The sequence below is a fragment of the Leopardus geoffroyi genome, chromosome C1 (genome assembly GCF_018350155.1).
Source record: "Leopardus geoffroyi isolate Oge1 chromosome C1, O.geoffroyi_Oge1_pat1.0, whole genome shotgun sequence".
In the NCBI taxonomy this organism is placed as follows: domain Eukaryota; kingdom Metazoa; phylum Chordata; class Mammalia; order Carnivora; family Felidae; genus Leopardus; species Leopardus geoffroyi.
The window spans coordinates 97,745,159-97,760,327 of NC_059328.1; the positions used below are offsets into that span (position 1 = coordinate 97,745,159).

The following is a 15,169-nucleotide window of genomic DNA, read 5'->3' on the forward strand; positions in this document are numbered from 1 at the left end:
ACAGTCATGTGAGCCAATTCCTTAAAATCTCCCTCTACATACACATACATACATACATACACACACACACACTCACACACACACACACACACACACACACCTCTCTTATTGGTTCTGTTTTCCTGGAAAATCCTAATACATACACAGCTGACCCTTAAAACAATGTGAGAGTTATAGGCATTGACACCGCCCCCCCACCCAGTGCAGTTAAAAATTGCATATAACTTTTGACTCCCTAAAAACTTAACTACTAACAGCCTACTGCTGACCAGAAGCCTTACCAATAACATAAACAGTCAACACGTATTTTGCATGTTACATATATTATATTCTGTTTTCTTACAATAAAGTAAGCTAGAGAAAAGATGTTATCAAGAAAATCATAAGGGGGGGGCGCCTGGGTGGCTCAGTCGGTTAAGTGTCCGACTCAGGTCATGATCTCATGGTTCATGGGTTCGAGCCCCATGTTGGGCTCTGTGCTGACAGCTCAGAGCCTGGAGCCTGCTTCGGATTCTGTGTCTCCCTCTCTCTCTGTTTCTCCCCTGCTCTCACTCTCTCTCTCACTCTCTCAAAAATAAATAAAGATTAAAAAAAAAAAATCATAAGGAAGAGAAAATACATTTATAGTACTGCATTCACTGAAAAAACTCCACATATTAAGTGGACCCGTGCAGTTCAAACCTGTTTTCAAAGGTCAACTATAATGACAGATAGCTTTTTACAGTGTTAAAGAAATGAGGCAGGGCCTCTGATGGCTTACCTGATGATCCTGGAGACAGGGCAGAAGGTCCTGGGGAGGGATTCATGGTGCTTGTAGGCTGCGGGGGTAGGTGACTGCCTGAGATGTATCTACTTAGTAGATTATCTAAACTACTTGAACCAGCATCTTCCAACTAAAGAAAAAGAATGAAATGAGAAATTTGCTTTGATTAAAGCAGAGGAGAAACTATTAATTTCATTAGTATAATCCTTTATGTTCACAATTTACTAACAGATTATTGTATCAAACTTGGCGTAATTGTTGTTTCCTTGTTGCTTCTCCTGAGGACCCACAATGGTTTAAAGTTTGTGCGAACAAAGCTATAATTAGTATTATTCAACAAGTACCCGGCAGCTCAAGAGAGAACACAATAATCTACTAAATCCTTATGTTCTACTATGAAAATAGCTCTGATCATCTGACTCTTCTGCCTTTTCTCAAAGTTGACAAAGAACTCTATCAGTATTCTTGTCCTGTCTTCCTCTCTTTATTTCAACATTCATAGTCCTGCTGGAATCACTCACCTGAATAGAAATTTAATCAAGTCAATACCTAATTTTAAAGTTTTAAAAATATTTTAGACTCAAAAGAAAACCCTTAGCCTGGGGCATAAAGCCCCTTATTACACCAAAAAAGGGGGCAGTCCACAGGAGAACTGAGCCCTTTTCTCACTCAAAGACAGCAGGTTAAAGCCAGATGACTGGACAACTTACACATCAATTTCCTCTCTTTAAAACCTCCCAACTATACTGAAGAACTGTGATGACAAAATAGAAACAGTAAATACTATTTAACTATGAAAACTACCTTAAGAAAAACTGTATACTATGCCATAAGAGGTGGTCAAACTATTCTTAAATAACTGCCAATCTTCTTGCTTTTTTGGTCTACTTGTGCCCACACTTGCCCCTTTTAATCTCTCCCACTGGAGGCAAGATACCTTTTATGCAAATGTTCAGAAAACTGAACACATACGTTTATTTCTTGCTCTCCTTTCCTCTCAAAATTGTACTGATTTTCACGGTGACAGGAAAGGATGTCAACGACATAGAAACTTTGAAGAAAATTATAGAAATAAAACAAAGTAGAATTGGATTGACAGAAAAACCAAATAAGCATTTCCCAACATATCACAGGCAAGGGAGGATTCCTAAAAAGTACACGCCTTTCTCGCTAAAGGCGAGAAACATAAAGGGTGATCGCAAGCAGAGAGCTCACTGCGGGGGCCACTAGGGGGATTAGGAGTTGTAACTGCCCAGTGGTCACGGCTGCTGGCCAAGGATTCACTTGTAAGCCATACCTGCAGGAGAATATTTAGCTGCAACTAGTTAAGTGGGGTATTTTGGACGAGGGGGGAGCTCCTAATATGGGCCACAGATGGAAAGTGAACAATGTCACACCTGAACATAATGGAGGGGGTGGGGGATGATTCAAAACAGATATGAAAGTCTCAGGTTACCTATAACCTTTACTCCCACTCCTTCTATACTCACCCACCTGTAATTTATACTTCTGGCAAGACAGGCCTAAGGCTAGAAGAGTAGACAGATTAGGAAGAGCAACCTGGAGGTACATAAAATGGCCTCTATGACGTCACTACAGCCCCCAACAGGGAAATGCTAGTTGAAGCATTCACCCCCAGGTTTCGGGCGACATGCATTAATAAAGTTGTAAGTATGGAAAAACATTAATTCATTTATTCATTAAATCAATGGTTTTTGAGTATCCTTGAATAACTGCATGGAACATGTGCTATATAAATAACTTCCATGAATTAAAAGGGAAAAGACAGGATGCGCCTGGGTGGCTCAGTTGGTTAGGCGACTGACTTCGGCTCAGGTCATGATCTCACAGTTCGTGAGTTCGAGCCCCAAGTCGGGCTGTGTGCTGACAGCTCAGAGCCTGGAGCCTGCTTCGGATTCTGTGTCTCCCTCTCTCTCTGCCCCTCCCCCGCTCAAGCTCTGTCTCTCCCTCTCTCTCACAAAAATAAACATTAAAAAGAAACTTTTTAATAAAAGAAATTAAAAAAAAAAAGGAAAAAGGCAATCCAAAGAAGAAATACAAATTATCAGTGAACCACAACTAAGCACACAAATAAAAGAAACATAAATGAAATCAACAGTGCCTTTTTACCTATCAGATTGGTAAAAATGGGAAGAAAAGATGGATTCATTTAGTCAGTGCTAGCAGCACAGTACAGAAATGGATAGTCAGTAACATTTAAGTTTACATATGAATATCAGAAATACAGTTTTCCGAAGACTTCATAGTATCCAATATAGTTCCCAGATAGTTACTAAGTACACCAAATATGAAAAATTATAAAGAATTTAATAAATCATGAGATTATACCATTAATTATATGCTATTCTAAACAGAATCTAATATTCATTTATGTACTCAAAAAGTATTCAGGTTCATCATGTATTATCACCTGAAAGTCTAAATTACAAACATGCACTATCAATATGCTGGAGATGGACAGCAGAGCAAAATAAAATATAATTCAGGTTGTAAGAATTCTATTTAGATCAACTTCTACTCCATACTGAATGGCTATCATGACTACTATTAACATATATCCACAAATTACTTTGAATTCACTGCTGATTTACACTGCACAGTTATCTACTTCCCGTGTAGTCTCCCCTAGGTTTCTTCTTACTATACCATGGAAACTACAGGATAGGAGAGAAAGTAAGGGATAATAAGCTCCCTTCAAGAGATGACAGGTTTCCTTTTTCTTTCTACACTTGGTTCATACGGTTACCTACTTCTTATTTGTGTTTTTGTGGTAACCACCTCTAATTACTTTTAAAAGTAGGTGACAAGGACACCTGCGTAGCTCAAACAGTTAAGCATCTGACTCTTGATTTTGGGTCAGGTCATGATCTCATGGTTTGTGAGATGGGCCCCGCATCAGGCTTTGTGCTGACAGTGCACAGCCTCCTTGGGATTCTCTCTCTCTTCTCTCTCTGACCCTATTCCCACGTGTGCACACATGCTCTCTCTTTCTCAAAAATAAACATTTTTTTTTAAAGTCAAAAAAAAAATGTGACAGTAACAAGTGTTGGCAAGAATGTGTAAAACCTGAAGTCCTCACGCACTGTTGGATGGGAACGTAAAATGATACATCCATTGTAGAAAATAGTTGGGCAGTTCCTCAATAACTTACACACAGAATATATGACACTGCAATTCCACTACTAGAAATTTACGATAGAGAACCAATCACCCATATTCACACAAAAACTTGTACAAATATTTCTATAGCTATATTATTTCTACTACCACAAAGTGGACAACCTAATGTCCATCAACTGAAGAACCCATGAACAAATGTGGACTATCCATACAATGGAATACTCAGCCATAAATAGGAATTAAGTACTGATAAATGCTACAACATGGATGGACCTGGAAAACATGCTAAATGAAAGCAGCCCAACACAAAAGGCCATATATTGTAGAATTGCACTCATACAAAATGTCTAGAATAGGCAAATCCATAGAAACAGAAAGCAAATTAGTGGTTTCCAGGGACTGGATAAGAGGGAAATGGAGAGTGATTGCCAACGGATAGTATCTTTTGGTGTGATAAAAATGTCCTGCAAGTAGCGGTGATGGTTCACAATCTTGTGCATATACTAAAAATTACTGTCCTGTACATTTTTAAAAACTGGATTTTCTTGTATGTGAATTGTATCTCAATTTTAAAAAGTAGGTGATGAGAGACGCCTGGGTGGCTCAGTCAGTTAAGCGTCCGACTTTGCCTCAGATCATGATCTTGTAGTTCATGGGTTCGAGCCCCACAACGGACTCTGTGTTGACAGCTCCGAGCCTGAAGCCTGCTAGGACTCTGTGTGCCCTTTCTCTCTGCTCCTACCCTACCCCACTCATGCTCTGTTCTCTCGCTCTCAAAAATAAACAAACATAGGGGTGCCTGGGTGGCTCAGTCGGTTAAGTGTCCGACTTCGGCTCAGGTCATGATCCTGCAGTTCGTGAGTTCAAGCCCCGCATCAGGCCCTGTGCTGACAGTGGATCCCACTTCAGATTCTGTATCTCCCTTTCTCTCTGTTCCTCCCCCACTCACACTCTGTCTCACTCTCAAAAATAAAGAATAAAAAAATTAAAATAAACACTAAAAAAATAAAAATTAAAAATAAATGAATAAATAAAAATAAAAAGTAGGTGATGAAAAGGAAAGTCTAATATGATGCCAAGCTTTTCAAAGCTGTGGAACATCTACACTTCCTCCATCTGGTCTCTGTCAGAAAGCACCAAACCAAGATCAGAATAGCCCTAGCAAACTATGGTAAGTAAGACATTGGCAAACTTCCTCTTCCTCTTCAAAGTTTAAGACCTGGAACCAAGTCTTATTAATCTTTTTTATTCTAAATCCCCAAGGACTTTAGCATACGCTAAGTGTTTAGCTTAATGATTCTTTTAACACTGCACATACCTCTCTCTGGTTGCCCAAAGCCTCTCAGTACTGTATCTTTCCAGGCCTACAATCACAAACTATCTCCCTACTATCTCTCTATGGAGAGCAGGGAGAGAACCAGCCTTATAATTAGGAGCGTGAGCTTTGAATTAAAACTTTTCCATGTAGTAGTCACTAATCCCTCTTACTGTCATCCATAAAATAGGGGTGCCATTATGACAAGAGGACTTCACATATTAAACTGACAATACTGCTTGTGAAAGTGCTTTGTAAACTCTAAGTTTATGACTCAGAAATTTTACTTTTTTGCAGACACATTCCCAAATTTCCCATTCTGTATCGTCCAGTCCTCTCAGCACCAATACAACTAACATTCACTCAGCCAAAAAAGACCTCTCCTAATATTTGGGAAGCAAGAAGATTAAGAGAATTCACAATGTGTTAGTGATTGTGAAACAATTTGAAGTTAAAGAAACATCCTTTAAAACTCTTATAAAATCCATAAAACCCATAAAAATATTAAAATGCAATCAAGGGTCTTAGTATCTTAGTAATTACACTGTTCCTTGCTCCCATGGTAACACTTGACTCTGAGTAACTTGCACAATGCAGGAGAGAACGACTCAGTATATATAACCTTCAAAGGTTACACAGAATGTATAAATAAAATGTTTTTGTCAAGTCGTTGCCTTGGCTTAATGAGGACATGCAGTCTGCTGAGCCCACTCTTGGTGCCTCATTGCTCCCACCCACCCTCAGGAAGCCCACAAGCAGATCTATCAACTTGAACAAGTATTTCAACAAGCACTACGAGTACCAGCGTTTCATGTTACCCAGAGAACTTTCCTAACCAGTATCTAAAACCCATCTGATGTCTGAAGACCAGTGGAGGAGACCTGGTGTCCAACAGATTCCAGGCTGGGTTCATCACATGATTCATGAGTCAGAATCACATATTCGTCTCTTAAATAACATCTTCCAAAATATCAACAAAAATGAAGTATATCTGGGGATCATTAATTACACCTTTTTCAAATTTAACGTATACATATGTGAGGTAGTATTCAGTGAGTACTTGAAAATGTACAAATCATTCATCCATAATGGTGCATGAGCTGTATTCTTCACTACAACAGAGCTCAGTTAAGTGCAACTGTAAGTAAGTTATTATATGATGGTTCTTTTTTTTTTTTTTTTTTTTAAGTAATCTCTACAACCAATGTGGGGCTTAAACTAACAACTCCAAGATCAAAGAGTTGCACGCTTGGGGCACCTGGGTGGCTCAGTAGTCAGTTAAGCATCCAACTCTTGGTTTCGGTTCAGGCCATGATCTCACGGCTCATGAGTATGAGCCCCAAGTGGGCTCTGTGCTGACCGTGCGGAGCCTGCTTGGGATTCTCCCTGCACCTCCCCTGCTCGCTCGCGCGCGCTCTCTCTCAATAAACAAACAAACAAACAAACAAACAAATATTATTTAAAGGAAAAAAAGTTGCATGCTCCACTGACTGAGCCAGCCAGGCGCAGGCGCCTCTCTAAGGTGTTTAAGATAAAATCTCTTCTAGTCTGTTTTCCCTTTAATATAAGTGGCTGTTTGCCTTTGTTGCCTCTGTTAAATAAAGCTTGTGCGTTGCACTAAAAAAGTTTTTTTAATAAAAGGCTTTTAATTCAAATGAATTAATGAAATTTCATAAGGCACTGAAAGATATGTTTCTTCAGGAAAATATTACAGGGGAAAGGGACAGATGCCTCAGAGGCCCTTCTACTCTTCTACCTTCTACTCTTCACCATCACTGCCTCTCTCAGGATGCCTCCTGCTCCTCTCCACAAGTGCTTGATACCTAGGCCTTGCAACCACTTTCTCAGTCCACCCTGTTTGCACAAGGGGTACCTCATCCCTTTTGGACCAAACAGAAGAATGGCAAAGATGTGACCACATTTGGGGTCCTGGTGTCCTCTCTGGATCCAAGCTCACAGCAGGAGTGCTTTGTCTAACATAAGGTTTGTCTGTTGGCAGGTGGCAGAAAGATTAACAAAACTGGTATCTTAGAACTTTAAAATATTGAGGCATGCTAGTTTCAGCACACATAATTTTTATTATCTTTTTTTACCACACATAACTTCAAAATCAAATATTTAATACTCTACTCTTTGGAAATTTCAAAAAACGCTGTTCCTAAATTTAAAAGAAAGAATGCTTCCTAATTAACAGCTTTTAAATCTGTCATTCAACTTAAATACAAACCTGTATGGGTGGAATATCTGGCAGCGATGGAAGGTTTTCAGGATTGGTAACTGAGGGGATTAGCTCTATTGCTGTAACAGACGGGCTGGTGGGACCTCGATTTGCATTTGCCATCGTAGCTGTAGTAGGGCTGGTTGGATTGATTGTAGTGTTGTGCACTGACACAACAGGAAAGGGTCCAGCATGCCCTGGGTTTGAGTGCTGTTAAGAAAAAAGATGTTATCATTACTTGATCTGCCAGGATACCCTAATGTGAACTACACCTTTACAAGAAGTTTTAGTTTAGGAAGGATATACAAGTGTTTGATACCTGTGACTAAGAACAAAGAAGCAAGCCTTATCTTACAATAGCCAAGCCACAGAAGCAACCTAAGTGTCCATGCATTGATGAATGAACAAAGAAGTTGTATATATGTGTGTATCTAAAATGTGTATGTGTGTGTCTAGAATGCAGTATTATTCAGCCATAAAAAATGAGACAATTCTGTCATTTGCCACAGCATGGATGGACCTTGAAGGTATTATACTAAGTGAAATAAGACAGAGAAAAACAAACACTGTATGATCTCATTTATATGTGGAATCTTAAAACAAAAACAAATTCATATAAAATGAGTTCAGACTTGTGGTTTCTAGAGGTGGAGGGTGGAAGAAGAGGGAATGGCAGGTGGTCAAAAGGCAAAAGGTACAAACTTCCAGTAATAAGATAACAAGTAACAGGGATGTAACATACAGTATGACCATAGTTTTAAATATATAGAACAGAAGTAAATCCTAATTCTGTATCTCCATCTCTCTGCCCCTCCCCTGCTCGACTGTGTGTGTCTCTCTCAAAAATAAACATTAAAAAAAAAAAAGTAAATCCTAAGAGTTCTTATTACAAGGAGGAAAAGAATTTTCTTCCTTTCTTTTCTTTTTATTGTATCTATATAACATCATGGATATCAGCAGAACCTATTGTAATCATTTCACAATCTATGTAAATCAACCATTATGCTGTAAGCCTAAAATTTATCGTGATGTACATCAATTATTAATAAAACTGGGGGAAAAAGCCTTCTCCAACTTATACAAAAAAAGTAACAATAACTCAAACTTAGCCTTTTTGTTTTCCTACTCATTTTTGTGTACTTTTTAGGAAAAGCAGATTTGCCATTATTTTCAACCTGCCAGCCTGGTGACATGGCATTATTACAAACAAAGATGTACATAAATACATGATCTAGAAGCCCCCAAAGTTTTTAAACATCAGGCCGGGAAAGTCACTGTTCTATTTATATTCCTCTTTGACTCTTCCGTCTTTTTAAAAATAAAAACAATTGGATAGTTGTCTATTATAAAACTGATACGGTAGAAAAAAATGAATGTACAAAAGGAAATATGACATCAATTCCTGACTGTAATAATCTGTGACTCTAGGCAAATCACGTAATCTCAGTAATTTAGAAATGTGAGTAACACCTCACCTGTTTCATTGTAAGCGACTGTTAGGATCATTTAAGATAAATATAGATGAAAATCCTTGGGAAACAAATTATACATATACAAATAAATAATTAGAAATTTTAAACACTGAAAATTCTAACATTCACTTATTTCTGTAGGGGCCTTAAAGTCTGATGATTCTGCAGCTTCTGCACTCTTCCAAAGGGTGTAGTTGCTCCCTGGTAATATTTGTGGGCTTTTGGGTACATGGCTATGTGAACACTTTTATGGAAACTAATGTCCAGATCTTCAACCTTCATGTGTACTTTTTTTTCTAAAGAAAACCCAATTTCCCTAGGAATGTGCCAGTCTACAGGTTCTCTTCTCCTTCTATAATTGCACTTCTCCCTCTCCCCTAAAACAGCACACCTCTGACCCATTTCAAATCCTATATAACATACTACCCTGGGGCAGAAAATACTCTGAGACAAGCAAAGATACAAGTGTTCAGCTGATGACAAAGTGCCCACCTCAAAAACCTGAATTAATAAATCTCTGAGTGGGTTCTGATATAAGATGATCAACAAAAACAAAAGACATGAAGAAACTGTCAACTGATAAAAAGATACATAAAGTAGTATTCATAGCTCATTCTAAGTTTTAGTTTATAATCTGCAAAAGTTCAAACAATTCAGGAAAATGAAAAAATTACTTTAATTCCCAGATACATGTTTTTGTAAACAGGTTCCCAAGCATCATAAGAAAACAGAAACAAGAAAAAACAGTAATAAAAACTGATGTTGAATTCTAACTCTAACAAGTAACATACACAAATATATATAAGGCGCCTGGGAGGCTCAGTCAGTTAAGCACCTAACTCTTGATTTTGGTTCGGCTCAGGTCATGATCTCGCAGCTCATGGGACTGAGCCCCACACTGGGCTCTGTGCTGACAGCATGGAGCCTACTTGGGATTCTCTCTCTCTCCCTCTCTCTCTGCCCCTCCCCTGCTGGCACTGTCTCTCTCTCTCTCTCAAAAATTAAATAAACATTAAAATAAATAAATACACACACACACACACAAATGAACAGGAAAAGGAAAAGGCTCCATCTGTCTCATAAAGAAATGTGTACCCAGAAGAATTTTATTTTTTATGTTTCCTAATATTCTTACACCATATAAGTATATTTATGTATAATTGTACAGAAATTACTATAATGAAAATTTGGTCCAAAATAATATTTTTAAGCTTAATAATAGTCTTACTGTCACTGGAAATACAAGAATTTTTAAATTAAGATAGACATTTTTCCCACAGAAAACTGCAACTGACTGATCCATATACCTATCAAACGTAAGTATATAAAGATAAAATTCTATAGACGAAGTAGAAGAGAAATTCAGGTCCAAGCATAAAAGAGACAATAAAGTTTGGACTTCCAAAAAAGAGCTTGCTATAGTATTTGGGATTCCCACTGGATTAGTTTATAAGAATGATGAAACGGTTTGATTTTATAATGTCAGTAATTACAATATGCCAGAAAATATGTCCTTGGCAATCATTGAAACTTAAATTTATAATAGAACCTTTATTGTTTTTTTAATTTTTAATGTTTTATTTATTTTTGAGAGACAGAGTACAAGCAGGGAAGGGGCAGAGAGAGAGGGAGACACAGAATCCAAAGCAGGCTCCAGGCTGTGAGCTGTCAGCACAGAGCCTGAAGTGTGGCTCGAACCCACGAACCATGAGATCATGACCTGAGCTAAAGTCGGACACTTAATCAACTGAGCCACATAGGTGCCCCTATAATAGAACTTTTAAATGTCGGTCTTAAATGTGAGGGAGTGCCTATTTTTCAAAAGTCTTTCCAAAGGTACTTGCGTATAAAAGTTGAAGAACCACTGCACTGGGACTATTTATCCAAGTTTAGAATGCAGACTGATCTGAGAGTTAGTAAAAGTTTACTATTTCTGAGTACTCTCCTCCTAGAAATTTGGACTCAATGGCTATGGTTCAGAATCTATTTTTGACAAGGACCTCATACTCATTCTGAGGGTTATTAAAGCATGCTTTGAAAAATATCACTATAACAGTTCCACAATGAACTTTATTATTTTATAACTAGAGATCATATGTAAAAGCAGCCTGATTTTATAGTCCTAACTCCTATTCAAATATAACCTACTATTCAGGCAAAAATCAGAAAACATGTTTTAAAATACACTTATTTTTCATAGCAGGCATTATCTATATCCTAAAAAGAAAAACAAGCAGAGAGAAACTATACCCAAATAAATAAATTACATATAGCACAGCTCTACTGTTTTCAAAGTCCTTTTTACAGATCAAGTTCACACCACCACATGAAAAGAACAGAGAAACAATTTCAGGAAACTAAGGTTCTAATCTTGACTTTACCGTTACCTCTTGTGATTGTGGATAAATAAAAAGCTCCTTTGTTTTTTACTTCTGTAAAATGAATTGGCTGGACGAGACCAGAGGTTCTTTTTTTTTTTTTTTTTTTTTTTTAATTTTTTTTTTTTTTCAACGTTTATTTATTTTTGGGACAGAGAGAGACAGAGCATGAACGGGGGAGGGGCAGAGAGAGAGGGAGACACAGAATCGGAAACAGGCTCCAGGCTCTGTGCCATCAGCCCAGAGCCTGATGCGGGGCTCGAACTCACGGACCGCGAGATCGTGACCTGGCTGAAGTCGGACGCTCAACCGACTGTGCCACCCAGGCGCCCCGAGACCAGAGGTTCTTAACCCATAGTATATAATGGGTTTAATGCCATTAAAGAAGCTGTTAAAATTGAATTCATGTGTATGTGTAATTTGGGGCAACAAGAAGATACACAGCATTAATCAAATTTTCAAAGGTATCAATGGCCAACCCCGAGCCCCCACCTGCTTAAGAAAAACTATGTCTTTTAATTTTAAAATTGTATGATTCTTACAAATGTAACTCTAGGCATACTTGTCTTTGGAGGTGTGGCTGCATCATGGAATACTGAGGGCCGCTGTGCCTGGGTATCCCTGGTATCCGGGCAGCGTTCTGGGCCAATCTCATCTGATGGGCTTGGAAAGCTCCACAGTTCATGTTGCTTCTTTGCATTGTTTGCACACTGATCAATCTTGGAGGCTACAAAAAGTAGAAATTGCATTTGCTTAATAATATTTTTTATAAATTTATCTTTCAATGATAAAATGTTATGGTAAAAATCAACAGGACAGAATGGCATAAAGTATAAAGCCTAAGTCATTCTCCCCAACTCTAGCCCCAATCCCTTCTGCTGTGTGTGTGTGTGTGTGTGTGTGTGTGTGTGTGTGTGTGTGTGTGTGTGTGTAAAGCCTATCAACATTAACTTATCCAAACCTGGACTAGTGGTTTTGATTTGGATGGGGGAGGGGAGATCAAAAGAGATACACGGATGGGAATAGTTTGAATAAATGCCTAAGGAACGTATCTGATCTTAGGTAAAAAAATATCTGGCTTTCTGGCCCCAAATCACACGTGGAAAACTAAAAATACCTGGAATGGAGGGATAAAAACTTTTGCTCTTCCACAGTACCATGAGTTAGTTTCATATCCCATGTTAAATAGTTCTTTAATGCCCTTTGTCACATCTCCCCCAGGCCCCTGCCAAACCCAGAGCAAATATTTAAACTCTGACCTCTGAGCTTTGTCTCTGCTAGTCACTTTGAAATGTGCAATTCATCCCAATAGGACGGAGTGCAGTCTTGAGGCTTTCATCATTTTTATCAATCGTTCCATGCTCTAATACTCACCTGTTGCTGTAACATCTGTGGGGCTGCTTGTCGAGGGTGCTGCTGTGTCGTGGTCGTTGCTGTGGATACGGGTGCAGGCGGCTGCTGCATCCTCATCTGTTGTAACTGCTGATGTTTCTGTGCATATACTTGCTGTTGCATGTGCTGGAGTCGAAGCTGCGCTAAGTTAATCTGTCCAGGGGTTTTACTAATGTGGTTTGTCCCTGGAGGAACTTGCCCAACTACAACATTAGGAGTATAACCAGGAGCTGGTTTACTCTCAATTACTAGATTACCTGAAGGATTTAAAAAATGAGAATAATTTGCATATAAACGATTAAATCATCCACTTTTGATTGCCACTATTTTTTCCTCTTTCCTTTCACAACTATCAGCACTCAAAGCTTCTGACAAGACAGCAGAGGTGGGAGATAGGTTTAAAGATGATGAAGATCAGAAACATAGTCCAAAGCCAAATAATTGACTTTTGATTATTCAGAATAATGTATTGTGTATTATTCTATATTTACACAAATGTACAGAAAATTAAAGATCTGAAACAGATGTTATTGGAGGAGGCGCATCTAGTCAGTCAAAATCAATTCCCCGGACAAGATTCAAGGATATCTAAGACTGCTAATGCTGATTCCATTTTCCTTTGAATTGCCATACTATTCAGGGCAGAGTACTACATTGCTACAAAACTGTCTTCCATGGAAACATGGAATGTTTTAGCCACTTACGTCCCTAGAAATGACAATTTTCCTTGGTTCTCACACAGCCCTTTATTTTCTAGGAATAGAAGGCAAATTTTAGGAAGGTTGGATGTAAGGCAGAGTTGGCAAACCTTTCCTTTAATGGGTCAGATAGTTTAGGCTTTGCAGACCACATAAGATCTGCCATACAGTCTTCTACTTTCATTTATTTTTACAAGCCTTTAAAATGTAAAAAACAAACTTAGCTACCATGCCACACAAAATACAGTCTGCCAATGCCTTCTCTAAGGCTATAGCCAAATTTTAATATACACAAAGATCACTTTTTTACAGAAATCCATTCACCTCTGCTTTTACCACTTCCAGTGGTGAGAACTTAACTACTTTCAAAGTGAGTTTCCTCACTCTGTAGACAGTTCTAACTGTTGGGAAGTTTTGGGTCTTTGTTTTAAATTGAGCTGTTTGCCTGTCTCTCTGTAACTTTCACTTATGGTCTGTAGGTCCACACTGTGGACAAGAGTGAAGCCCATTTCTCTTCTGTGTGGAAAAGCGCTACTCTTATCTTTCAAACATTCCTCAGTGTGACTTTCACACACATCAGCATCCTGGAGGGCCTCCTCTAGTGGACAATTCGGTACAATTAATATACAAACTATTAGGGCATCTAATAAATTCTTCCAGAGAATGAAGCCCCATATGCTAAGTTTTTGACATAAAACAGTCATTACCAATTTTCAAATATGTGGGGGAAAAGTCAACAATAATACACATTTTTAAAATCTACACACAGGAGACGCTCAACATTCTTCAAAATGTCACGAACAGAGCACAAGTGAGTTTCCAATGAGGAACATATTTTCCAAGAAGTTTATGTTACAGTAAAGCTTTAAGGATCTAAAATCTGTTTTAGATTCTTTCTCCTCCTAATTTAGTGTTCCCAGTCACACTGAAAAAACTAATTAATTCTCACCTAAATTGACTACATTCTTTGCCCAGAAGGTGGGATCACAATGGAAACGGATTGCTCCATTAGCAGCAGGCACAGGATCACACCGTGCTTTCAAAATATGGCGCAACTGAAAAGTAATCTTGAAGGGAAAAAATTCACATTAGTCTTAAAAATTAAGTATTACCTGAGAAAACAAACATGGTAAAGACATAAAAAGCTCATGTAGCCCCACGATCTGAGATGAGGCAGTTGTGTTTAAAAGACTACCTATATTAGCAATCAAGTGCACATTTCTGGCAGAAATGATTTATCATGTATCTTCAGGACAGTAAATACTGTATGAATCCATTTACATGAAATTCTAGAAAATAACAGAAATGAGATTAATGGTTGCCTAGGGTCAGGAGTAGAGGGGAACAAAGAAACTTTTGTGGGTGATGGAAATTTTCTGTATCTTAATGCAGTGGCGGTTACATTGGCAAAAATACAAAATCTAGACTTGAAACAGCTACAGTTCACTGAATGTAAGTCTTAATAAAATCAACGTAAAGACCTGTGGATAAACACACTATGTGTCTCACCAGTCGCTTGCTGTACAGTAGAGCTGTGCTGCTGCCACTCGCAATTGCCCAGTTTGTGAAGTTCATCACATGCTTCACCTGCCGGGAAAGGCCTGTGATGTCATTCTGCTGCTGTAATAACTTCATCTGTCTTTCTTTTGTAACATTCTGAAACAGAATAAGAGTTCAATGAAGAATTCTGTATGAAAAATCCAACTCATCGTTTCTGTTGCAAACGAACACAATACCTACGTTACTTTTTAAAATCGGGGTAAGTTAACAGGCATCTCATTATGTAATGAGC

General features: G+C 38.3%; 1 protein-coding gene across 4 annotated transcripts in view; it reads right to left on the minus strand.

Moving 5' to 3' along the window:
* The window catches only part of TRIM33 (tripartite motif containing 33), a 132,490-nt gene that overhangs the window by 17,626 nt on the left and 99,695 nt on the right, over positions 1 to 15,169 (minus strand). For all 4 annotated transcript variants that reach the window (XR_006712649.1, XM_045478727.1, XM_045478726.1 and 1 more), the window contains exons 7-12: positions 14,887 to 15,033; positions 14,327 to 14,444; positions 12,662 to 12,936; positions 11,850 to 12,014; positions 7,447 to 7,647; positions 761 to 893 (exon numbers count right to left, since the gene is read on the minus strand). Coding sequence is in view for 3 of the 4 variants with exons in the window: in XM_045478727.1 (XP_045334683.1) it covers positions 761 to 893; positions 7,447 to 7,647; positions 11,850 to 12,014; positions 12,662 to 12,936; positions 14,327 to 14,444; positions 14,887 to 15,033 (1,039 nt within the window). In the remaining variant the exon portion in view is untranslated. The remainder of the gene's footprint in view (positions 1 to 760; positions 894 to 7,446; positions 7,648 to 11,849; positions 12,015 to 12,661; positions 12,937 to 14,326; positions 14,445 to 14,886; positions 15,034 to 15,169) is intronic.